Raw genomic sequence first — 27,966 nt, forward strand, 5'->3', positions numbered from 1 at the left:
TCCTACCACATGAATCAGGTTTACTTGCCCAATGCACATTGACCCTCACTCACATAATTACATTCTGAGAGCTGACTACAACCCACATCAGATTGGACCATTTGTGAAGAAGTCAATGATTGTTTGTCATGGTATGAATGTGAAATATACCCCATAGAGTCATGTGTCTGCCTGAACACTTGGTCCCTGGCTGGTAATGTGGTTTTGGGAGGATGTGGAACCTCTGTACATGGGGCTTAGCTGACAGATGTATGGCCATATGTATAGGCTCTGAGGGTTTTAGCCTGGCTCCAGTGCAAGCCCAGGACCACTTCCAGCCCAAGTTCTCTGCTGCCTGACTCACCAAGATGTGAGCCAGCAGCCTTTGGCTCCTACTGCCACGGACAGGAGCCACTACCAGTGTCATGACTTCCCTGTCACGATAGACTGCTGCCCTCTCAATACATGAGTCAAAATAAATCCTCCTTCAAGTTGCTTTTGTTGGGTATTTGCTCACAGTAACAAGATAAGCAATACACTGCTCCTGGCTGCAAAAGCTAGCTCCTCTTGCACTTCCCAGATGTGAATGGCCTCCATTACAGCATTTCTGACTGGTAGATGAGGGTGTTCCACCATAACAGCTTGTGACTGCAAAGCCCTAGCCCCTGGTCACATGTGGCATAAATCCATGGAGAATGCATGGGCAGCAGAGAAGACTTGCCAGCCACCTGCTCCTGTGCCAGCTCCAGCACCCTCAGATGGCAGGTCCCGGCCCTCATCAGGCTGCAAAGGCTCAAAGTTTAAGATCCTTGAGCTTCCCATGAGAAGCAGCAACTCTTAAGAGCAGCAACAGCAACAATCACAAGAGCTATCGCTTTTTCTTAAATAAATAAATAAATTAATTAATTAATTGTTTTATTTGAGAGAGGCAGAGAGAGAGAGAATAAGCATGCCAAGGCCTCTAGCCATTGCAAACAAACTCCAGATACATGGACCACCTTGTGCATTAGGCTTTATGTGGGTACTAGGGAACTGAACCTGGGTCCTTTGGCTTTGCCAGCAATCACCTTGACTGCTAAACCCTCTTTTCAGCCCAAACACCATCATCTTTAAGGTAGCTCAGGAATGGTCCTCAGGAATTCAGAGTCCTAGTCCCCATGCAGATACAGCTGACACATCAGAATTTCTTTGTCTACCATAAGCAGTCTCATCTAGCAACATTTCAACACCGCCAATGTTTAAGAAAAAAACACTCAAACCTGGACCAGAAGTGGAAACTGACAGATAAGGAGACCACTACTCCAGGTTCACTGCAAGGACAAAGGTATACAGAACACCCCAGCTGACACCCTGAGTCATATACAGCCCCCACCTGAGTCCTGGGGTTACCTCCCTATAACTGTGTCTGATTTCCACACAAGGGTCAGAGGTGAGTCTACAGGAGGATTCTCCCACCACAGAGAGAAGCCTACACAAAGAGAAGGGCCCTGTGAGAGGACCACCCTTCTGTCATCTCTAGCTCCCTTAATTTGCAGAGGAAAGCAAGGGTAGTCACACTGGTTCCTAAACAGCCTAGGAGAGGGCCCTGTCACCACAAATCTTCCAGTTCACATTTGCAGCTCCGCACATGACCTCACAACTCCCCATCATCAAGAGCAGAGCTGCCATCCCTGTCCTCAGGAGCTCATCAGAAGGAAGCAAAGAGAAAGTGTGTCCTGACAAGGCAAGGTCCTTTACAAACTGTTAAGTGTTTGCCTAACAGATCTGAGCGCAGCATTATCTGAAGGGACCCTTGGTAGTCTCATGTTTTATTCATGAGATCTCTGCAAATCCTGCACTCTGCGTGGTGACATAACTACATTCATTTGAGGCTATAAATAATGCTTTCGTTGCTTAAAATCAAATAAAATTGACACTACAGAAAGACATGCAGTATTTACCCTGTGGCTCGAGCTACCCCCACCAGCCAGCAGCCCCCAAGGGCTCTGTGCTTATATTTGAAGCTCCTGCCAACGTTTCAGAAAGGCTATATAAGTAGGTGTAAGAGGGACTTGGCATGTGGCAATGCTGCTGTAGGCTGGGTACACACATGCCTGTGCTCTCCAACATACCCCTAAGTGCTCCTAACACAGACACACTCATCAGGTGTGCCATGTACCAAGGACGCCTACAGCTCCTTGTCAGAATGAATGCCCAAGGATTGTCTCAGCAGACATAGCTGAAAGCCCATGTAATGCTGTCCTCACTGCTCATTTTATTTATTTTTTTAAACTTACTTTTATTTGTATTTATTTATTTGAGAGTGAGCAAGAGAGAAAGAGGCAGAGAGAGAATGAGCACGGCAGGGCCTCCAGCCACTGCAAACGAACTCCAGATGCATGCACCCCCTTGTGCATCTGGCTTACATGGGTCCTGGAAGCCTTGAGCCTCGGACCAGGATCCTTAGGCTTCACAGGCAAGCACTTAACCACTAAGCCATTTTTCTAGCCCCTCACTGCTCTTTTTAGATACAATATTTGTGAAGTTGTGGCAAAGCTGCACAGGCTACCCCACATGGTGCCTGACTGGCTCAAGGTCAGACAGCAAGCACGCAACATGGATAAGCAGCAGCCAGTTCTCCAAATGCCCTTTCTTCCCTGTGCCCCTTCCAGAGGCCAGGTTTTCCCAAGCTTGGCTGCCCTGATGCCCAGTGACTAGCTGAAGAAGTGAGGGAAGGTCTGGGGAAGTAATTGAGCCACTGTTTATACTCAACTCCCTTTTTAAGTTTCCACTGCACAGTGACAACAGATCATTTGAACCTGCAAAATCCCTTTGTGAGGCACAGGCATCTGTTTGTGTGTCTGGTGTGTAATGAGAAGCCAGAGAAAGAAAGGTCAGGAAACCTGTTTCAGGCTGCGTGTGTCTACTCACTTCAAGAACAGTGTCTTCCCTTAGGGTTCAGATTAAGATTAATTCAGCTGTTCTGTGTCATTTTTTCTTGTTTCCTCCTACTGGTTTATTCAGTACATCTCACCACCCTTGTTCCTAAGAAAAGTCCACAATATCTTAAACCCAACAAGACGAGCATTTCAGCATGGCTTGAAGGAGCCAACCTCACCTGTACAGCTTTTTCTTTTTGTTTGAGACAGGGTCTCATGTTGCCCAGGCTGGCTGAGAATTTGATATGCACTGTGAATAACCCTGAACTCCTCTGTGCCACCTTCCAACTATTGGGGTTACAGGTAAGCCCCACCACATTTCTTATAAATTTTACTGCCTGTATCTAAGGTATATCCATGAACACATGTACACACACACATATACACACAGAGACAAAGAGAGAGAGAAATGAAAAGCACATGCACATCCATCCGTCATGTGCACAGACAAAAGACCTGCTCAAGTGTGCCAGGCATGGCTGTGGGCTCCTCACTCAGCACAACCCTCACACAGCACAGCACTGGTAACAGCCCTTGCACTGTCCAGCTCATTTCCAGACTTGCCACCACACCTGCCACTTGAGTACCCTCTACTTATCTTCCACCTTGACCCAACCCATATGTGTCTGGGTACTGTCTTGCTCTGCATCTCCATCTACTAGTGTCTTATAGACAGACAAGACAAACAGGACACACTTGAGGGCAAAGCAGGTGGGCCTGGTGTGGACATGAGGGAGGAACAGTGGCATGGAGCCAGGGGAAGGCAGGCTCAGAGCCATAGCTGACCAAGGGTTCCTATGGCTATAACTTCTCAAAGTCAGAACTCCAGGGCTAAATATCCCCTCTAAGAACCCCTGCTGGTGGGGAACTGGCCACTACTGCCTGATGACCACAGGTACAACTCTCTGACCACCTGGTGCCACCCAGTCTCCTAAACTGGAAGGTTGGCCCACTATGCCCTTTCCATCTCAGGTACCACTAGTCCCCCTGGCTCTAAGGTCCTCTCTGTGAGTCACTGTGATTTAGGAGTCAAGAAGGAGTTCTCTGTAGAAACCCAAGGACCCTAGTTCAGGTTCCTGTGATGTAGACTCCGACAGCTATGCTAAGGTGACAGGAGTAAGTTCAACATGGCAAATGTGTCTTACAGCAAGGCCTAGAGTTGAAGAGAGAACCCAAAGAAATGACAAGAAAAAGGGGAGAGGCTTTAGAATGACACCTAACTGTTTAGTGTATCGGTAAGGATTAGGCTACCTCAACAAGTAACAAGGGACCCTGTGATGGGCCAGAGGCAAGGAGGACAAAGAGTCAGGCTGCTGGTGCCCTCTGCTGACCATGAGACCACATCCACATGGATGTCAGAAAGGAGAGGGTCAGCAGAAGCAGAACACAAAATATGCTTATATAACATGAAAGTAGGACAGTGTGAACACATATCTCATGCACAGGTAACACATCAGGACATTGTAAGCACACATCACACTCACACAACACAAACAGGACAGTATGAGCATACATATCACACATGACACACACAAAGACAGCATAAGCTCACACACCACACACGGCACACACACAGGACAATGGAAGCTCACACACCACACACAGACACAGGGGGATAGTGTAAGCTCATACACCACACAAGGCACACACATGGGACAGTGTAAGCTCACACACCACACACGGCACACACACGGGACAGTGTAAGCTCACACACCACACACGGCACACACAAAAGACAGTATGAGCTCACACGCCACACACGGCACACACACAAGACAGTATGAGCTCACACGCCACACACGGCACACATACGGGGACAGTGTAAGCTCACACACCACACATATCACACACACGGGGACAGTGTACGCTCACACGCCACACATGGCACACAAATGGGGACAGTGTAAACTCACACACCACACACGGCAAACACACAGGGACAGTGTACGCTCACACGCCACACACGGCACACACACGGGGACAGTGTAAGCTCACACACCACACACGGCAAACACACAGGGACAGTGTACGCTCACACGCCACACACGGCACACACACGGGGACAGTGTGCGCTCACACACCACACACGGCAAACACACGGGGACAGTGTACGCTCACACGCCACACACGGCAAACACACGGGGACAGTGTGTGCTCACACACCAAACACGGCAAACACACGGGGACAGTGTACGCTCACACGCCACACACGGCACACACACGGGGACAGTGTGCGCTCACACACCACACACGGCAAACACACGGGGACAGTGTGTGCTCACACACCAAACACGGCAAACACACGGGGACAGTGTGTGCTCACACACCAAACACGGCACACACACGGGGACAGTGTGCGCTCACACGCCACACACGGCACACACACGGGGACAGTGTAATCTCACACGCCACACACGGCACACACACGGGGTCAGTGTAATCTCACACGCCACACACGGCACACACACGGGGACAGTGTAAGCTCACACACCACACACGGCACACACACGGGGATAGTGTAATCTCACACGGCACACACACGGGGACAGTGTGCGCTCACACACCACACACGGCACACACACAGGGACAGTGTAAGCTCACACACCACACATATCACACACATGCGGACAGTGTACGCTCACACACCACACACGGCACACACACAAGGACAGTGTAAGCTCACACACCACACATATCACACACACAGGGACAGTGTACGCTCACACACCACACACGGCACACACACAAGGACAGTGTAAGCTCACACACCACACACGGCACACACACGGGGACAGTGTAATCTCACACACCACACACGGCACACACACGGGGACAGTGTAATCTCACACACCACACATATCACACACACGGGGACAGTGTACGCTCACACGCCACACACGGCACACACACAAGGACAGTGTAAGCTCACACACCACACATATCACACACATGCGGACAGTGTAAGCTTATATAGCACACATCTACTCCCAGGGATAGTAGGAACACTCATGTATAGTACTCTAAAAATTCAAGATATATTAAAGTAGTGAAGTCATGCTGTTCAAGTTCAACTACTAACGTTTATCTGGTTCTTGTGTTTTTGTTCTCCCACGAACCTTATGAAATAAAACCTTGTAGGAGGACAGTGAACAATGTGGGAAGAAAAATCCCTCAGTTCAAGACCTGCCAGGAAACATTCAGACAAACTGAGGAGGAGGTGCTTGTAAGTGCCTGGCAGCCAAAAGGCAGCAATTACTATATGAAGTACACAACATCTGTGTCAATTCCTTGATGACTGGGCTTTTTCCAGGTGGCAATAACATGGCCTTCAGGTACACATCAAATCATCAGTACAAAATGAAAGGCTTACTTGTAAATCTTCATCATCTACACAGAAAATGTTTCAAGAATTTATTGTATATACAAATTCCACATGACCACCCCAAGTTCAAGAACACCTTTTCACAGTCTTCACAGGCAAGAGCTAAACAAGCAAGCACAGTATACAAACCCATTCAATGACTGACATAATGTGCATGTGTCACTCACTCCTTACATGAATAAACATGGATATTTGAGTGGAGAGAGATGGGTCACAGTTTGATATCTGATTTCAGGTTATGTTAACCCATTGCAAATTTTCTACCGATTTTTCCTGCCATTTTCTATGTGTGAAGCAGATCTATTGGCATGATTTTTGCTTGTAACACATATTTCAACCGTACAAGGGGAAATAGTGCTTTTCCCATCCCTCCCAAGTGGGAGAGCAAAGACCAAGAAGAGAGGTTTTCTCAAACTTGATCCAAACATTTCGCCATATGCTAAACTCAAGTACAACTGCATCAAAAATCTCAAAATAAGACCAGAAACTCGACTACTACTGGAAGAAAATATAGGAAGTACTTTCCATGATATAGGAATGGAAGAAGACTTCCTGAACAAAACCCCAGTAGCTCACGATCTTAAACAGTCACTCAACCAATGGGACCACATGAAGCTGAAGAGTTTCTTTACAGACAAGCATACAATAAGCAAAGCCAATAGATTACCCACAGAATGGGAGAAAATATTTGCTGGTTATCCATCCGACAGAGGCCTAATCTCTGAAATCTACAAAGAACTCAAAAATCTAAACAGTAAAAAGTCAAACACCCCACTCACAAAATGGGGCAAAGAGCTGAACAGGCAGTTCACAGAGGAAGAAATACAAATGGCAAACACACACTGAAGAAAATATTCATCATCCCTAATCATCAGAGAAATGCAAATTAAAACAACTATGAGAATCCACCTTACCCCAATAAGGATAGCAAACATCAAAAAAATCAAATGAAAATAAATGCTCGTGAGGACGTGGAGAAGTAGGAACACTCATCCACTGTTGGTGGGAATGTAAGATGGTACAACCACTGTGGAAAGCAACATGGAGACTCCTGAAAGAGCTGACTATAGAGATACCAACAGACCCAGTCATTCCCTTACTGAGCATCTACCCTAAAACCTTCAAACCACAGGCCAGAGAGATTTGCTCAACCATGTTTGTAGCGGCTCATTTCGTAATATCTAAGAGCTGGAATCAACCCAGATGTCCATTACTACAAGAATGGATAACTAAGATGTGGTATATCTACACAATGGAATTCTATACACCAGTAAGAAAAAATGACACAAAGAAATTTGAGGAAAAATGGTTGAACCTGGAACAGATCATTCTCAGTGAACTTACCCAGTCACAGAAAGAAAATCGCCAGAGTCTCACTCATCTACAGCACCTAACCTGAATCTACCCAAGATGCCTTACATACCCAGCAAGCATCCCATGGACTAGACAACAGGATGGGTGGGAAGGGAGGGGAAGTCAAGGGAAGGGGTTGGAAACACAAATCTAGACCCAAACGGCAATGGTGCCATAAAATTCTACATCCCAAATGGATGAACCTTCACCAGGCCCTTAGAGGGAGCACCTGATCCAAAAGACACTACAGAGGGTATGGCGAACACTGACCTTAATCTCCTACAGCTTCTCCCTCTCTTCACCCCCCCCCCCGTTCTTTCTTCTCTCTAACTCTTTTATATTAGTTATCTTTTTCTTCCTTTTCTTAGTGGGCACCGACCTGTAACCCCCAGTAGCAGAATGTGGCTATAATCCACAATGAGCTTTTGATCAGAATGACCTACAAGGTTTCCTAAAACAAAGACAGATTTTGTCAGAGTACTTGGTGACCTACCAAAGGTTAGTGATAAGACCCTACTGCTGAAGACACCTTATGTGGTTGACACATAAAATGGAATGGCATGTCTGGAAGATGGAAGAGAGTCAGTCCCCAGACAGTCAATGCATCTAGTGCCAGAAGGTGCTACATGGGTGACTGGAGGAAAAATGACCAATATCTGTCCAAGCAACTCATGGTCTAACCTACTTACAGCACAAGATTGGCAAACCCCTGGCCAATTTGGTCAAGCAAAAAAAAAGAGATGCTTCAAATTAACAAAATTCAAAATGAAAAAGAGAGATCACACCAGACATAAGTGAAATTGAGAGAATCATCAGGACTTATTTCAAAAACCTCTACTCCACAAAACTGGATAATGTGGAGGAGATGGATAAATTCCTTGACACATACCATCTATCAAAGCTAAACTCAGAGCAGATTAATCTCCTAAACAAACCTATTACACTCATTGAGATTGAAAAAGTAATAAAAACCTCCCTCAAAAGAAGAGTCCAGGACTAGATGGCTTCTCAGCTGAATTCTATCAAACCTTCATGGAAGAACTCAAACCAATCTTCCTCAAACTGTGTCACACAACTGGAGAACAGGGTAAGTTACCCAGCTCTTTTTATGAAACTAGTATCACCCTAATTCCAAAACCAGGCAGAGAAGCCACAAGAAAAGAAAACTACTGGCCTATTTCCCTGATGAACGTAGATGCAAAGATCCTGACCAAAATCCTGCAAACTGAATCAAACAAGACATCAAAAACATTATCCACCTTGACCAAGTGGGATTCATCCCAGGAATACAGGGGTGGTTCAACATCCGGAAATCTGTAAATGTAATACACCACATAAACAAGGTTAAACACAAAAACCACGTGATCATTTCGATAGATGCAGAAAAGGCCTTTGACAAGATACAATATCACTTCATGATCAAAAGATTGGAGAAAATTGGCATGGTTGGTTCATATCTTAACATAATAAAGGCAATATACAAAGCTCCTAAGGCCCAAATAATACTTAATGGAGAGAGACTGGAGGAATTCCCATTACGATCAGGAACAAGACAGGGTTGTCCACTCTCACCTCTGTGTTTCAATATAGTACTGGAAGTCCTAGCTTAAGCAATAAGACAGGAGAAGGAAATAAAAGGGATACAATTTGGAAAGGAAGAAGTTAAGTTAGCTCTATTCGCTGATGACATGATTGTATATGTAAGAGACCTGAGAGACTCTATCCCAAAACTCCTGAAGGTAATTAACTCCTATAGCAAAGTAGCAGGATACAAAATCAATGCACAAAAATCAGTAGACTTTCTATATGCAAATGATAAAGATACAAAGAAAGAAATAAGGGACATGGTCCCATTTCAATAGCAACAACAACAAAAAAATAAAATACCTTGGAATAATGTTAACTAAGGAATGACGAAAACATAAAAACACTCAAAAAAGAAACTGAAGAGGACTTGAGGAAATGGAAAGACCTCCCATGCTCCTGGATAGGCAGAATTAACATTGTGAAGATCGTAATCCTACCAAAGGCAATATAGAGATTTAATGCAATTACAGTTAAAATCCCTACAGTGTTCTTCACAGAGATAGAAAAACTGATCTCCAATTTCATATGGAAAGGCAGAAGGCCTCGCATATCAAAACATATCCTCAGCAAGAGAAATATCTCTGGGGGCATCACCATACATGATCTAAAGCTGTATTACAAAGCCATAGTAATAAAAATAGCATGGTACAACCTCTTCAACAAGTGGTGCTGTGAAAATTGGATATCTATATGTAGAAGGATGAAGCATAATAATCAAGTCTAAATGGATCAAAGACCTTAATATCAGACCTGAAACTCTGAAATTGCTACAGGAAAATGTACGAGAACCCCTTCAACATATTGGCATAGGCAATGACCTTCTGAATATAACTCCAGTTGCTCAGGAAAGAAAACCACTAATCAACCAATGGGATCTCATAAAATTATGAAGCTTTTCTACAGCAAAGGACACTGTGAAGATAGCAAAGAGACAACCTACAGAATGGGAGAAAATTTTCACCAGTTATCCATCTGACAGAGGATTAATATTGAGACTATGCAAAGAACTCAAAAAACAAAACAATAAGAAATCAAATAACCCAATGAAAAATGGGCTATACCACATGTTCTCTCTCATATGTGGATCCTAGCTACAGAGATTGGGCTTCTGTGTGAGAATGAAAATACTTAGTAGCAGAGGCTAGTAAGTTAAAAAGGAGACATAAAGGGTAGAGAAAGGAAGGGAGGAGGATACTTAATAGGTTGATATTGTATATATGTAATTACAATGATTGTAATGGAGAGGTAATATGATGGAGAATGGAATTTCAAATGGGAAAGTGTGGGGGTGGGGAGGGAGGGAATTACCATGGGATATATTTTATAATCATGGAAAATATTAATAAAAATTAAAAGATAAAAATTTAAAAAAATAGAAAAAAAGAAAAAGAAAAATGGGCTATGGAACCAAATACAGAGTTCTCAAAGGAAAAAAATACAGATGGCATATAAACATCTAAAAAAGTGTTCTATATCCTTAGCCATCAGGGAAATGCAAATTAAAACTACTTTGAGATTCCATCTCACTCCTGTCTGAATGGCTATCATAAAGAAAATAAATGACAACAAATGTTGGCTAGGATGTGGAAAAAAGAGGAACCCTTCTACACTGTTGGTGGAATCAGTGTAGAGGTTCTTGAGACAGCTAAAAATAGATTTACCATATGATCTAACTATAGCACTCCTAGGCATATATCCTAAGGGCTATCCTCACTACTTTAGAGACACTTGCACAACCATGTTTATTGCTGCTCTATTCACAATAGCTAGGAAATAGAACCAGCCTAGATGTTCCACAATATATGAATGGATAATAAAGATATAGTACATTTATACAATGGAGTACTATTTAGTGGTAAAGAAAAATGAAATCTGCAGGGAAATGGATGGGTCTGGAAAGGATTATATTAAGTAAGGTAACCCAGGTCCAGAAAGCCAAACATCATGTTCTTTCTTATATGTGAATCCTAGCTACAAATGTTTAGACTTGTGAGCTGCAACCAAAAATTGGTAGCAGAGGCCCATAAGCTAGAAAAAGGCTATAAGGGAGGGAGGAGAGGGAAGGCCTTTAGGGGATGGTATTGTATATATGTAAGCAGAAGAACAGATTACAGGAAGGGAAAAGGCCTAAGTGAGGCCAGGGGAAGAGACTGAGTAAGAGAAGAGTTGGGGGAGGATCAATCAAAATTCAAGATATTCTGAATAAGACATATGAAAGTCTACTTTTATGGATAATGGCACATCCAGAAGCCATAGATTGCTACTAGGAAATTTTCAGTGCCAGGGATGGGATACCTTCCAGTGTTGTTGGCCAGGGAGGTCCCTGTTGCCTCCAAAATATTACAGGCTATTGCCAAGGCCCTTGGTTTCCTACAAGTAACAGATGACAAGACCCTGTTGCTGAAGACTTCACATGCCTGGGTACTAAGGTCACTGAGAAATCAAACTGGGGCTGAGCCACAACCCTTCTCGTGTAGACCAGCCAACTGAAAGCTAGAAAAGCTGCACTGCATGCAGCTGTATGGGAGACAGAAGTTATCGTTGAAAATAGTGGACACTGGAAGCCTCAAATTTGGCCAGACAGGCCAAATGATCAAACAAGTACAACAGTCGCATGTCTGCCCTGGAGGAAACCAACTGCTCTCTGAGCGTCCACTCTATGGGCAGGAATATATGCCTAGTACTAAACCTAGAACCTAAGCAAAAGCCTATGGCAGAGGAGGTCATGAGCCTTAGGGGTATAAAGCCTGCTCTTGTCTGGCTAAAGGCACATGTTATGTTCACCAAACTGCCCTTTAAACACTACACTTAATGTTCATATTCATATATTACTGTTACTCTCACTTCTGGTTAGAGAAGCTTCTCTTTTCAGATGGTGATGGTCACTGGGATGACCCAAAATACAACAAAGTGCTGAGAAGAAGTTACAGAGGAATGCTCAGCACTGAAGCATCTCTATCACACCCTCCAAGGCTCAGGATCCATTACAGAAGAGGTGGCGGTAAGAATGTAAGAGCCAAAGGAAGGGTACCACTCCTTACAATGGAACTGTCCAGACAGAAATTCGCCTGCATATATATGACCTTGCAGTGCCTAGCAATACCTTCACAAGACTCTCATTCTAGGAGAAAAAGATGATGATATCAAAATAAAAGAGACTAACAGAGAGAGGGAGGGGATGTGATGGAGAGTAGAGTTGTGAAGGGGAAAATGGGGAAGGGGAAGAAATTATCATGGTTTACTTTCTGTATGTATAGAAGTTGTCAATAAAAAAATCAAAAAATACAAGCACATAGTTCAGAAAACAAAAAGATCATCACCACTGAAAAGAGAGGATAAGAAAACATTCTGCTTATCACAGAAAGGTTTGCATGAAGGGACAACATGAGCAACAGGTTTTAATCCCAGTCGTAGTGCTTTCAGGCTGAATTCCACTTAATTTATTGCATTATGGATGTAAGGCAATCTAAATGCAAAAAAGAACATGTGTCCATTTTGAAAATCTGTTAGTTCTCCCTAAAACGGTTGTCTGTACTAAGTGATGTACAGCAACCTGAGTTCTGTAATTCCAAGGCTTTTTGAAGGCATCTGAACCAGAAGAGCTGGCACCTGGCCCATGAGGGTGACTGTCATTACAGATCATTGGAATAGATGAGATTGACACCATGCATGGCTTACAAGGGCAAAGAGCTGGGGTGAAGCCCAAATCAAGCAGCTCCCAGCTGGCTGGAGAGAGAAAGAGCTAAGCATTTCATCTCACATTGGAAGAAAACCCTCTCTGCAGACTAAAACCCTCCAGCTCTTCCTATAGTGGGGACAAAAGAGAACTCAGACATGAATTCTTTAAAGAAAGGGTAACAGATGAGAAAAAACACTGAACAGACAAGCAATACTGTCTGCAAAGTCTTGACTTGAAATTCAGGGTAAAGGGAAGGGAGCCATCCTCATAACCCCATGCATTCAGACCGCCAAGACGGAGGAGTCATCATGAGGCAGCGGCGGCAGCAGTGGCGGCGGCAGCTGCTGCTGCAAACCACAACCACTTGAGCAGCTCCCACCACCCCCAGCCCACAAGAAAACTGGCATCCAGGCCTCAAAACACAGGAACTGAACTTTGCCCACAAGGGTGCTTACAAAACTCAGAATCCAGATGGAAATACAGCCCTCTTGACACCCTGAGACCCAGAAGAAGACCCCATTAAGCCAGCCAACACCTAACATTGGACAGTGTGAGGACCCTGAACAATAGGCACACAGGCATGTGCTAGATGGAGTCAATCTTTGTGATAACTTCCCACATAGCATATAAAACTGGAAGTGGTAGGCTGGAGAGATGGCTTAGCAGGTAAGGCAAGTTGACTGCCAAGCCTAAGGATTCAAATTTGATTTCCTAGTACCCACGTAAGCCACATGTACATGGTAATGCATGCATCTGGAATTAGTTTACAATAGCTAAATGCCCTGGAGCGCCCATTCCCTCTCTCTCTACTGCATCTCTCTTTCCTTCTCTCTCTAATAAATACAATAAATTTAAAAAAAAAAACTGGAAGTGGGTGTTGTGGTAACACAGTCCCAAAATGGGGGCACTGCTCTGAATCCCAAAAGAAGGATGCTGGTAAACTTTTCAAAAGTGAGGAGTGAAAAGTAGAGATAGGTAGAAAAAGAATAGATTAAGCAGGCAGTTATTTAGAACCCCAAACAAGAAGGCACAACATTAAGACCCAGAAGGATGTGAGAAGTGCTTATGTGGTAGCCCATCCTTGGGTTGGTACACACAGAGCCTGAACTATGAATCTGGTCCCTCACCAAGGGTCTTCTAGCAGAGGAAACAAGATGGGAGAGACAAACTGAGGGAACCACAATTAAAAGAAAGGAATGAGGCTGGGCGTGGTGGTCATGACTTTAAACCCAGCACTCAGGAGGCTGAGGTAGGAGGATTGCTGTGAGTTCATGGCCAACCTGAGACTACATAGTGAATTCTAGGACAGCCTGGGCTACAATGAGACCCTAATTCAAAAAAAGAAAAAACAAAAGGAGAAATGAGGGCTGGAGAAATGGTTCAGTGGTTAAGATACTTGCCTACAAAGCCTAACAATCCAGTTTCAACTCCCTAGTACCCACATAAAGCCAGATAAACAAAGTGACACATGTATCTAGAGTTTGTCTGTAGTGCTGGAAGCTCACACCCATTCTTTCCGTCTGTCTCTCTTATCGCTCTGTACTTGCAAAGATATTTGTAGCAGACAGCTTCAGGTTCGCTGAGATGAACTTCCAGAACAGACAAAGTTATGGAGGAAGGGATATTTATTGAAGCTTATAGATCCAGGGGAAATCTTTCCATAATGGCCGAAGAAGCTGGCCTGCTTTCATAGAAAAAACACACAGAGAGAGAAAAGCATAAGCAAAAGCCACACAGCACAGCACTCTTCAGGAACTCTAGCTAGGCACACTTTGCATATCTTTAGATTGAAATCTCAAACCCACCACCACACCTTAAGATCTTCCCAGTGACACCACCTCCAGCCAGGTGGCTGCAGATGCAAAATACAAACTAATAAAACAGTGAATATATTGGGGGCCATATATTCAAACTACCACAATATTAAATTTTTTTAAAAGAGGGCTGGACAGATGGACAGTGGTTAAGGCACTTGCCAGCAAAGCTAAGGATCTGAGTTCTATTCCCAGTATCTACAAAGAGCCAAGTACACAAAGTGGCACATACATCTTCAGTCTGTGCAATGGCTGGAGACCCTGGTGTGCCCATTCTCTCTGACTCTCTTCTATATCTCTCTGCTTAAAAATAAATTTTTAAAAATTATTTTTTAAGTCCCAGTCAGTGAGCCGCCGCTGAGGACTCAGCTGCCTCCCCCTCGAGCCCCCTCGCTTCCCGACACTCCATCACCCCTGCCCGCCTTCTCCCACAGCCACCTTCCGCAGGCCGTTTCCACCGAGGCAAAGGAATCGTATCGTATGTCCGCTATCCAGAACCTCCACTCTTTCGACCCCTTTGCTGATGCAAGTAAGGGTGATGACCTGCTTCCTGTCGGCACTGAGGATTATATCCATATAAGAATTCAACAGAGGAACGGCAGGAAGACCCTGACTACTGTCCAAGGGATCTCTGATGATTATGATAAAAAGAAACTAGTGAAGGTGTTCAAGAAGAAATTTGCCTGCAATGGTACTATAATTGAACATCCAGAATATGGAGAAGTGATTCAGCTACAGGGTGACCAGCGCAAGAACATATGCCAGTTCCTAATAGAAATTGGACTGGCTAAGGACGATCAGCTGAAGGTTCATGGGTTTTAAGTGCTTGTGGCTCTTTGAAGTATGAGGATTTCCTTGCAATGAGTAGAATGTCCCTTCTGTCACTTGTCACAAGTTTAAAAACCTCACAGCTTGTATAATGTAACCATTTGGGGTCCACTTTTAACTTGGACAAGTGTAACTTCATGCAATAAACTGAAAAGAGCCAAAAAATATATATATTATTTTTTTTTAAAGTAAAAAGAAAAGAATCGCAATGCAGACTGGACCATCAGCCTGTCCACACGGTAAAGGAGTGATGATGCAGACTGGACCCTCAGCCTGTCCACTTGGTAAAGGAGTGACGATGGAGACTGGACCCTCAGCTGTCCACACAGTAAAGGAATGACAATGGAGACTGGACCCTCAGCCTGTCCACAAGGTAAAGAAGTGACGATGGAGACTGGACCCTCAGCTGTCCACACGGTAAAGGAGTGACGATGCAGAATGGACCCTCAGCCTGTCCACACGGTAAAGGAGTGACGATGCAGACTGGACCCTCAGCCTGTCCACACGGTAAAGGAGTGACGATGCAGACTGGACCCTCAGCTGTCCACACAGTAAAGGAATGACAATGGTGACTGGACCCTCAGCCTGTCCACAAGGTAAAGAAGTGACGATGGAGACTGGACCCTCAGCTTGGCCTCATGGTAAAGGGCGCTTACGGGAGGAGGTTAACTTGAGGATGGTGCACAAGCTGAGGAAGGCATGAGCAGGGGGCAAAGTGCACAAAGAAGTGGTAAAATCAACCACATGAAAAGCTAAATAAAGTCTCAGGACTAGCATGGACTAGGGATCTGATGAGGAGGCACAGTGAAGGACCCTCACAGACCCAGCCACACTAAAAAGAGAGCACAGATGAAAGGTACAGAATGATAGGTGAGGATAAAGATGAGGGGTGAGAGGAGACAGGATGAAGGGAAAGGGTTAAGGCTGAAGAATGGACTAAAGAGCAAAGGGTGTAGGGTGAAAGTGAAGGTGAAAGGTAGAACAAAGTTCAAGGGTAAAGATAATGTCACTAGCCATCTCAGCAGGAGGCCAAGGTAGGAAAGAGATCATCCCACAAAGGCCTGTGGTGGGTGGGCTCTTGACAACAGGGCAAGTGTCCATGCAGTCCATTGAGGACTACAAGGTTCCTAAGTAATGCAATTTGGTACCCATGCCAACCTGGCCAAATGACAAAGCAGACAATGAAAGAGACGGATCTTGGGCCCAACTCCCCTTTCAGGAAGCAGGCTGACAGATGACTCAGCTTCACATATGGATCCCTACCGTGAGGGAAGAAAGAATGAAGAAAAAAAGATGGCAACCAGACTAGGGAGAATCCTGCCCTGAGGCCCACCCAGAGCCTCCAGAGAGACACCTGGTGGGCACTGGAACCTCCAATGTCCACAGCTACTTTGCCCAGCTACCAAGGTATGGAGGCATATGAAATCAGGCAACTTGTCTAGTACCCCAACTCAAGCTGGAGACCTGCAGAGCAGAACAGTAGCATCAGAGCACACTCACACTCACCTGCTCAGACAATGCACCTGGGATGCCCAGCAGGCACTGCGGCCAAGACTCTCAGGTCAAGAACTGGTTCTAAGGCTTTGGGTTGCCCACCAGAACTAGATGATAAGACCCTATTGCTAAAGATACTACATGCTTGGGCTGCAGAACATTGAGAAACCAAGCTGGAGCTCAGCTAGAAGCTTTTCTGCCTGTTGACTAGCTGTCAATGTGCTAGAAAGAACTATGCAGCCTGTGGGAGAAAAAAAGTCATTAAAGGTCTTAACCAGCAATCGACCCTGTAAACTTCACTTCCTCAGTGCTAATGTAAATGGAAGCCAGCCAGGCAAAATGTGCCAAATGACGCAGTAGTGGCATATGTGCTACGAAAAAAACCAACTGCTCTCTGATTGAACCTAAGACCTACTCCATGGGAGGGAATTTATACCTGGTACTGAAAACCTAATCAGGGACTAAGAAGATGGCTCACCAGTTAGAGGCACTTGCTTGAAAATATAATCAAAACCTATGGCTGGAGAGGTCATAAGCCCTAGGGGAGACTACCACTGTAGTTTAGCTAATTATGCCCACTGAACTGCCCTCTAAATATTTATATTTATGGCTATTGTGGTAGTTGGAATACCTCAATGTAAACATATGACCCCACAGACATAGTCATTTTTGACTGAACTTCCTATCTGAGACCCTAGTAGGAGATCTCCGCTAAAGTGGCAGATCCAGGGGCAGATCCTGGGAACCAACCCTAAGGTGTGCTTGGGGGTACATCTCCAGTCCAGTACTATCAGGAATGTTAAGGGCAGTTAAAGCTCTGGTGGTTCCTGCTTGCTGGTGGTGCTGGCTGTTGGTGGGGTCTCTGCTTGGACCCACATAAAGGAGCCAGCTTCTTCCATCGCTGATAGAACTTCCCTAGATCTGTAAGCCTGAAGTAAACCCTTTCCTCCCATAAGCTGTGTCTGGTTGCATGTTTGTCTCAGTTGTGTTAGAGAAACTTCTCTTTTCAGATGGTGGTGACTATTAGGAGATTCAAAACTCATCAAAGTGTTGAAAGAAGTGACAGGATAGTGCTAAGCACTGAGCTATCTCTAGGCTTGGGGACACTGTGGAAGAGGGGTGGAAAGAAAGTAAGAGCCAAAGCAAGGGGAAGAATGCTTTGGGATATTGTTTTCCAGATACAAAGTGGCCTTAATATTCATGACCTCACAGTGGTTGATGCCATCTACACAAGACCTGCATAATAGGAGGGTTAAAGAAAAAATGATGAGCTGGGCGTGATGGAGTATTTCTTTAATCCTAGCACTTGAGAGGCAGAGTAGGATTGCCATGAGTTCAAGGCCACCCTGAGACTACACAGTGAATTCCAGGTCAGCCTGGGCTAGAGGAATATCCTAGAACAAAAAGCTAGTTGGAAAGAAGGTATCCTGTGGAGGGGGTTAGGGGAGGTGGAAACAGAGGAAACTGATGGGAGGAGGTAATGATCAGGGTATATTGCATATATTTAAGGAGGTTGTCTATGAAAAGTTTAAAAAGGGCTAGAAAGATGGCTTAGTGGCTAAGGCACTTGCCTGTGAAGCATAAGATCAAGTTCGATCCCCCAGAACCCACATAAGCCAGATGCACATGGTGACACATGTGTCTGGAGTTTGCAGTGGCTAGAGGCCCTGGTGTACTCACTTTCTCTCTCTCTCTCTAAAATAAATTAAAAAATATATAAAAACATATAAACAAAAAATTATAAAAATAATTTAAAAGGTTTAAAAACAATAAAGGAAGGGGAAAAGTGGCTCTAAGCACATAGGCCAAGACTCACCTTTATGCCATTTCTCCTAAGTGCCACAAGACCTATGGTCTGCTTCTAACTGGATGAATATGGCCAAGAAAAGGGATTCCATGTGATGGCTCCACAACAGGGTAAATGAAGGGATGACACAGAGGTAGAATGAAGGTCACTTGATTTGAGTTAATCAAAAAGCCCATCAGCTCCCAAAGAACTTTCTAGAAAATGCCAGTTGTTTTCATTCATAGTAATATGTGGCTCTCTCCAAGCAATAATGGATGCACTCTCCTCCAAGAAGAGAAGGGGGTATAATGGACTAGACAAATGGAGGCAAAAGGACCACAAAAGCCAGAATGGATGGGGTAGCCATGGGACAGCTGCCACAAACAGAATCAGGTGGCCACACATACCTTCAGAGATCCAGGGAAACCAAAGTGCCAAACAAGGAACTCAACTGGGGAGTCCATTCCTATCATGTTGAACAGTGTTTGCCCTAGATGTTCAACACAGTGACTAGGCAGGAGTCTCAACAGATACTGCTATCTCAGAAATGCTGGGGTGGGGGGCACATAAGGAAGAGCCAAGTCACCATGTATAAGAAGCACAGGTCAGTCAGTGATGTCAAGGGAAGAAACTGGAATGTTCGCATGAGAGGTTCTTCCCAATAAATAGAGTGATGCCAAGTAAAAGATAAAGTAAAAGATGTAGGATATGGGGAACAGCAGCTACAGCAGGTAGGAGACAGCAGGCAGGGTAGGCATTGCAGTTACGTTCTTGTGGCTGGAACAAAATACCTAAGCAAAATCAACTGATGGGAGGAAAAGGGCTTACTTTAGGATTACAGTTTTGAGGGGAAGCCTCATCATGGCAGAGCAACCTCGCTCACTTCATCATACATCCACAAGTGGGAGAACAAACAACCAGAGCTCAAGCTGGCTTTATACAAACTGCAGCACTGGACTCAAGATCTGCCCTCAGTGACATAACTCCCCTAAGCAGGGCTCCACCTGCTGAGGACTAAATAGGAAGCTTAACCAAAAATACCTAAGGCTATGGGAGACACTTACATTCAAACTATCATAGTAGGAACACTGGACATAGTGGCACATGCCTATAACACTAGCACATCGGAGGCCAGCCTGGGCTACACACATAAAGACCCCATCTCTCTATCACTTTCTTTCTTTCCTTCTCTCTGTCTTTCTTTCTTTCTTTCTTCCTTTCTTTCTTTCTCCCCCCACCCCCCCTTTCTCTGAGCTGACAACCTTCTCCATGTAGACCAGCTGACAGAAAGCTGGAAAAAGCCACACTGCATGCAGTTCAAAGGGAGAGAGAAAAATCACCAGTGGAGAAACCCAACAGTGGACACCACAAGCCTTATATTTGGACAGCCATGCCAAATGAGCCAATGGGTGCAATAGTGGCACGTCTGTTATAGGGGAAACCAACTGCCCTCTAGTTGTACTAGAGGCCCACTCCATGGAAGAGAATTCAACCCTGATACTGAAAACCTACAATAGCGGTAGTCATGAGCCCTAGGGGTGTAATATCTACTGCTGTCTTGCTAAATAAATACATAAACAATGCTCACCCAGTAAGCACTTCTCTTACTATTCATACTCATATTAATGCTACTCTCACTTTTGGCTAGAGAACCTTCTCTTTTCAGGTGGCAGTGACTTTGGGATGACACAGAAGGCACCATAGTACTGAGAAGAAGTGACAGAGGAGTGCTCAGTACTGCAATATCTCTATCACATCTTCCAAGCTCAGGGTCCATTGCAGAAGAGGTGTCAGAAAGAATGTAAGAGCCAAGGGAAGGATAGGACTGCTTACAATGTGCTCCTCCAGACACAAAAAGGCCTGGATATCCATGACCTTGGACTGCCTGACACTACCTACACAAGACCACCATAATAGGGGGAAAATATGATGATATCAAATTAAAAGAGAAAATGATTGAGAGGGGGAAGGGATATGATGGAGAGTGGAGTTTCAAAGGAGAAAGTGGGGGAGGGAGGGAATTACCATGGGTTATTGTCTACAATTATGGAAGTTGTCAATTAAAGAAAGAAAGAAAGAAAGAAAGAAAGAAAGAGAGAGAGAGAGAAAGAAAGACAAAAGAAAGAAAGAAAGAAAGAAAGAAAGAAAGAAAGAAAGAAAGAAAAACTAAAAAAAAAAAAGCAAGCTAGCATTTTTTAAAAAATATTTTTACTGAGAGAGCACATGGGCATGCTTAGGCCTCTTGCCTCTGCAAACAAACTCCAAACGCATTTGCCACTCTATCTGGCTTTAAGTGGGTCTGGGAAATTGAACCTCAGGCCAGGAAGCTTTGCCTACAAGCACCTTTAACCACTGAGCTCTCTCTCAAGCCCCAAGCAGACATTTTAAAGACTATATAGTGAAAAGACCTTATTCTGAATTACATAATGAGAAGAGAGCTAAGGGGCTATTTTCCCCTAAAATCAGCACTTAGAAAGTAGTAGTTGACAAAGATAGAACAAAGGGAGTTAAGGAAGATGTCGTGTCAGTTCAGGGTTCCTGGTATCTGACTAACAAAAATGCTGAAGGTCCCATATACTGGAGAGCCAGGTGGCAGGCAACAGGAAGCCTACCAAGGTACACAAATACACAACTTGCATGTGCACACAGCATGGCCGCCATGAAAGGACCGGAAGGAAGAGGAGGACTCTCCTTATGTTCTCTGTACTTGGGCAGTGGGAAGAAGGCAGATCCCTGGGGAGCTGGGATGTGTGGCTCACCAGCACAGAGCCTGACATTTGGGAATCTCTGGTGTGGGGCACCTTGACATGGAGCCAATGCTCCAAAACAGTTATAACCCCAGCTTCCAATCTTAGAACCTCAGGACTATAACTTCCAGAAACACAGTGTCACAGCCTCTATGTGCAAGCAGCACCTTCACTAATGGTCAAATTTATAAATCACCCACAGAAGCATCAGCGATATAACATCCATCTTCCCTGATACTTGTAGCTGATACATAATATCTCACAAGAGCTGCACTTACTTTTGTTGTAGCAGGTGGCCAGCACGCCTTTGTCTGAGGGACTGGCACTCATGTGCCAGATTTCACCCACTTGATGGAGGAGGACATTTTTATTTATAAGGTTATTTTCATCATCAAAATCTATGATGTGGATCTACAAACATAAGAAGAGAACACATCAGGGTCTCCAACTCTTCCCTCAGTATCTTAAACATATGCAAGAACCACATGCACACTTGTGGCAGATACACCTTTGGCTCTTGCTCTGTTGACAGTACACACTCCTGTGGTGCAACTCTTACTTTCACAAAGCAAAGTGGCAAGTCCCCAAGCAGACTTTTCAACGGCAAGCTATAGATTCCTGCCCTATAGTCTTCTCCCATCCACACACTTGTCTCCAAGTGGTCCAGGTGAAGACATGCTAGTGTCAGACCGAGCTGTCCAACGCTGTCCAGGTCACAGGAGACTTTCAAACGTGCTGTGTGGCTTCAGGAGGGGAAAAAAAGAAAGTGGCAAGGGATTGTTGTCCAGTGAGGCCTAGAGTATTCTAGGGGAACCTGTGCTCGGTGAGTGCTCATGGAGATAGCTGACCAGTAAAGTTGAGTACCCACTGAGTGTCACAGGAACTGTTGCCCAAAGAGGGAAAGTGTCCATATGGACTAATGCCTAGAAAAGACTGTATGCACCATGACTGCCCTCTCTGCAGGCAAAACTCAAATCAAGGCAAAAATAATTGAAGTGGAAAAGGATTGTATTTTAAGCACATTTTCAACTTCTTTTTTATTTTTTATTTCCCCCACCCCCTCAACTCACCCCAACTTCTTTTTTAAATGAGGCCAGCATCTGTCAGAAGTTTATGATAACATAATATTAATTTCATGGAATTAAATTTAGTTCTCAGCCGGGCGTGGTGGCACACGCCTTTAATCCCAGCACTTGGGAGGCAGAGGTAGGCGGATTGCCATGAGTTCAAGGCCACCCTGAGACTCCATAGTGAAGTCCAGATCAGCCTGGGCTAGAGTGAGACCCTACCTCGGGAAAAAAAAAAAAAAAATTTAGTTCTCTGAGTGAAAAGGTTATATATGCTTTCCATGATTTTCTGAAATTTTTACAGGAACTAAAATGACTGTTAAATTCAATCTCTTATCAATACTCACGCCAATGAGAAAACATAATTTAAAAAAATTAATAGATCAGCACAAAGATACATATCCAGGATAGTTCATTCTGGCATTGTTTATTGTAGTGAAGTGGAAGCTACCTAAATGCTCAACAACAGGGAACTGTTCAAATATCTGCTGGTGTTTACTACAATATAATCCTATGAAGCCACAAGATAACACAGAAAGATGTTCATAATACAGACTTAAAGAAAAGGGAACATGCAAAAAAAATCGCAAATACAAGATTGCTTTTATTTTTCTCGAGGCAGGGTCTCACTCTAGCTCAGGCTGACCTGGAATTCACTATGTACTCTCAGGGTGGCCTCGAACTTGTGGCACTCCTCCTACCTCTGCTCCCAAGTGCTGGGATTAAAGGCATGCACCACCACACCCAACTACAACATCTCTTTTTTTGTTTACAAAAGCACATGTCCCACCAAGAAGACTAAAGGAACCACTCTGAAGACTGTACCAGAGGACCTTTCCCTTTCACTCTCCCTTTGTTTGTATTTTTAACATTTTCTTGTGACTAATGTGAATTACTTTTATTATCAAAACAAACATTAAATACTATTTTGAATGTTTCCTCTGTACTTAACAGCATGTCCACATGGTGATTCAAATGACTTCTTGCTTTACTATGGATTCTTTCTCCTCTGCAGCCAGAGGCCCCATTTCTGCACTCAGTGTAAAATTCAAGCCCAGAATGGCCTAAGATCTCTGTACTGCAGCTTCCCACTCACAGTGAAGAGGCTGGTGCCAGCTATGTACAGGCACAAGAGAAGTCCAGCCACGCACGAGAAGAATGTGGTGCACACAGGTGCTGTCCCCTTCTCCTGGGGGACACTAACAGTTATGATTCTTTTTTAGAAAATATTTTTTATTTGTTTATGTGTGAAAGAGGAAGAGAAAAAGAGGCAGATAAAGAAAGAGAGAAAAAGAGAAAATGGGCAACATACTCCAAACATATGTGCTGTTTTGTACAGCTGACTTACATGGGTACTAGGGAATCAAACCTGGGTCCTTAGGCTTTGCAGGCAAGCACCTTAACTGCTAAGCCATACCTTCATCCAACAAGGACTACTCTTATCTTTTAAAAGCAGTGTGTCAGTGAGATCTTCTGTCCTCGGAGTCCTGTGTAGCTAGCTTTCACAAAAGGTTCAGAAATATGCATTGGTGGGCAGCTTCTAAATTGCAAGTGACACATCTAAGATCAATGCAACACTCTGCATTTGAGGATATTTTACCTGTGAACTTTTGTTTCCTGTGTCCACCGTTATATGTATAAAAACCTATTAAGCTGGGCGTGGTGGCACATACCTTTAATACCAGCACTCAGGAGGATCGCAATGAGTTTGAGGCCACCCTGAAACTACATAGTGAGTTTCAGGTCAGCTCTGGGATAGTGAGACCCTACCTTGAAAAACCAAAATAATATAAAATAAAATAACCACCAATTATTAGTTATAAAGCATTACATGGTCATTAATTACAGAGAAAAATATTTGACAGTACTTAATGAAAGCTAAGTATTCTAACATCTCATACCCCTAAAGCGTACAATCATATGGTATAATGGGTTATACAACACCAAACACCAAAACAGCCAGGTGTAAGAAAGTCTGTAGCAGGTTTACTCAAGAGAATAAAACAGCAAATGTCCAAGTGCCACCTACAATAGGATGGGTGAGTACATTGTGGCACAGTCACAAAATGGAAACAGCAATGAAAGGACACACAGTCAGGGATGAGTGACAAGGAAAAGACCACGGGGCAATCTTCCTTTTACACAGGGCTCAGACAAATCCCTAGCTCCCTAGCCCAGGCCGCCAGCTAGGTGGGCTTTTTTCTTACTCCATGCCCATAGATCTATTTTCTGTCTTGTGAAAATACAAAGCTCAGCTGCTTGGACCACTTACAATGGGGCTTAAGACAACCAAGTGACAGTTACCTGAGTATGCAGGATGTCAAGGAACATGTACCCTGAGTATAAGGCAAGCTTTATAGTACACATATATATGCTTTGACATATGTATGTTCCACCTAACAGGATCTCATTAAAGTAGATGGAAGTAACAAAATAAGTGAGCAGAAATCACACTTTATTATAACCAATGACTTAAAATTTTTCAAATGAAACTTTCTGCTATCAAATAAAATTTTAGCCAACTTTATTTAAGTGGTGACAACTAATCCCAGAAAAGCTATGGATGGTGTAATCTGTATAATGTTTTTAGGAGGTCTATTATAATATGGAAATTAGAACCATATAACTGTTAAAAGTGAAACAATCACTTGTCTTCCTCAGATCTGCCAAAAAATTAAAAATAAATAAGCCAAGCCAGACATGGTGGCACACGCCTTTAATCCCAGCACTTGGGAGGCAGAGGCAGGAGGATCACCATGAGTTCGAGGCCACCCTGAGACTATATAATGAATTCCAGGTTAGCCTGAGCTAGAGTGAGACCCTACCTCAAAAGGAAAAAAAAAAAAAAAAAGCTGTGTTTCAGAATAGTATGTGTCTTTAAAAAATTATGCTTATAAATGCCAAAAAAATGTATTCAACTTTAAAAGCAGATGTAAGAGGCAGGCAACTACATAAACCCATCACATGTATACATAGCTAGAAAGATAATGTACAAAATCAGAAGTAATTTTGTGATGTTAGGGATTTTTTTTTCTTTCAGTATTTGACAATTTCCTATTATCAGAAATCCATTAATACTAAAAAAAAATAATGCATTTATGTTTTCCATTATGCCACATCTGTGAGGATGTTACAACATTAGGAGTGCAGCAGGCAGAGCAGCAGAGCCTCCACTGGGCAGGTCTGCCCAACATAGGACAGCACCCTGCATGAGGGGCTGTCCCTCCAACGCCACAGGCCTTCTGACTGCCCATTAATGGTGACAGGATGAACAGCAGTAAATGCACACTACTCCTAAAAGCCTCCCTCTGGTCTGACACACTCTATGACAGCAGCCCCTAAGCTTCACTTCTAAATTCATCTCTAGTCTTGACACTTTCCTGTATATTTTGGACAATCCCTAAGCATATATTTTCATGAAAAGTTTCACTTGAAGTTAAAAATAATACTAACAAGGTTGGTGGAATATTCACCACAATACAAAAATCACAGCAAAAGCAACATGGCTGACATGTACAATGCTCCTGGCCTTTTACTTGCCTCAATTCCTTTACTCTGTAAAACAATCCTATAAACAGCATTCCGAACCAAATCTATAGGTGATGAAACCAAGATTCAAAGTACTAAGGTCCCTCTTCTGATGCAGCTGAACAGAAGCAAGACAGGGTCATCAGGAGGCCTCTGGGTTCTACAGCACAGCTCTGCAGCTCACTGCACCAAAGTGCTCCAGCAACACAGGTGTGCTGCAGTGCAGCAGCTCAGCAAGGAGAGAGGGGTAGCTCCTGACTACAGGAGATAGCACTGACTCTCTTTTCTCAGGGCACCACCCTGTACCCCACCGCTGTGGAAGTACCAAGAAAGGTTGATTAAATAGCTGATGCAGCCACAGGCCTGTTCCCAAACAAAGCAGCACCATGAAGATGTTCTTTTGCCAAGGTAAGCATAGATCAAAGGGCACAGCATAGATCCCATGCTGTTGGACAAGCTGGGCAGAAAAGATAGCTGGGCCTCACCCATTATTATGAAGTCTTTATGTCATATCTGGATTTTAAAAAGGCATTATTTGTTTATAATAAAAATCAAACTCATGTATTTCAAATCACCAATAATGAAATGCTTAAGGGTAGAACTTAACTGTGCTGAGCTAAGGCCACTGATAACAGTCCCTCAAGTTTAAAATTATGATACAAAATTGAATGTTTAGATTTGTATGTGAGGGCTACAGAGATGGCTTAGCAGTTAAGGCACTTGCCTGCAAAGCTTAAGGACCCAGGTTTGATTCCCCAGAGCCCACATAGGCCAGATGCACAATGTGGTACATGCATCTGGAATGCACAGCAGTGGCTATAGGCCCTGATGCACCCATTCTCTCTATCTGCCTTTCTTTCTCTCTCTCTCTCTCTCAAATAAATTTTTTAAAATATTATTTTAAAAAAACACAGAGCTGGAGAGATGGCTTAGCAGTTAAGGCATTTACCTGCAAAGCCAAAGGATCCCAGTTCAACTCTCCAGGACCCACGTAAGCCAGATGCACAGGGGTACATGCATCTTGAGTTCATTTGCAGTGGCTGGAGGCCCTAGCGTGCCCATTCTCTCCCTATCTATCTATCTATCTATCTATCTATCTATCTATCTCCCCCCCCACCTCTTTCTCTCTCTCTCAAATAAATGAAATGAAATGAAATGAAAAACATGGTTTTAGATTTGTATGTGAGTTGGAGTCAAAGTCAGTAGTCAAGGCCAGGAAGCTAGAAAGAAGCTATGAGGGAGGAAAGGGAGGGGAGGGCTTACAGTAGATATGTAGGCAGAGGGGCAGAATGCTGGGGGTGGAATGGTATACGTACAGTCAGGGGAGAGGATAGAGTAGAGAAGGGATGGGAGGATGGCAAATCAAAATTTACATTGTTATGAATAAGCTATATAGAAACCTACTTCTTACTAGTTAATAATATATGTGTTGAAAAAGAAAGTTTGGGCAGACCTACCTTATGCAGGTAGATAATGCTTTGTCCAGGAGTCATAGATTTCTTTTATTAGAAAATTCTCAAAGCCATGGGTAAAACATCTTCCACTGAGTTGTTAGCCAAGGAGATCCCAATTGCCCCAAAAACATTGCAGCTTATTGCCAAGGCTCTTGGTTGCTCACAGAACTAGATGGTAAGACCCTACTGCTGCAGACTTCACATGCTTGAGCTGCAGGACACTGAGACATCAAGCTGGAGCTGAGCCGAAAGCCTCCTCCTTATTGATTAGCTGTCAAGACGCTGAAAAGGTCTATGCAGCATGCAGCCTTTTCAGGGAGAGATGTGATGAACTATCTTAACCAGAAGAA

At 43.9% G+C, this 27,966-nt stretch overlaps 2 protein-coding genes across 2 annotated transcripts in view; one reads left to right on the forward strand and one right to left on the reverse strand.

Moving 5' to 3' along the window:
- Positions 1–27,966, reverse strand: part of Eipr1 (EARP complex and GARP complex interacting protein 1) — a 187,866-nt gene that overhangs the window by 136,600 nt on the left and 23,300 nt on the right. The window contains exon 3 of the mRNA XM_004656528.2: positions 21,846–21,978. Within this exon, the coding sequence (XP_004656585.1) occupies positions 21,846–21,978 (133 nt within the window). The remainder of the gene's footprint in view (positions 1–21,845; positions 21,979–27,966) is intronic.
- LOC101602300 (eukaryotic translation initiation factor 1-like) lies at positions 15,182–15,542 on the forward strand. The gene has a single exon (XM_045143244.1). The coding sequence runs from the start codon at positions 15,193–15,195 to the stop codon at positions 15,532–15,534; it is 342 nt and encodes a 113-aa protein (XP_044999179.1). The 5' UTR covers positions 15,182–15,192; the 3' UTR covers positions 15,535–15,542.

This window comes from Jaculus jaculus, chromosome 2 (assembly GCF_020740685.1).
Source record: "Jaculus jaculus isolate mJacJac1 chromosome 2, mJacJac1.mat.Y.cur, whole genome shotgun sequence".
Taxonomy (NCBI): Eukaryota; Metazoa; Chordata; class Mammalia; order Rodentia; family Dipodidae; genus Jaculus; species Jaculus jaculus.

What these genes read in the sequence shown, in the direction of transcription:
- LOC101602300 (XM_045143244.1), top strand. Translation starts at nt 15,193, where the DNA reads ATGTCCGCTATCCAGAACCTCCACTCTTTCGACCCCTTTGCTGATGCA.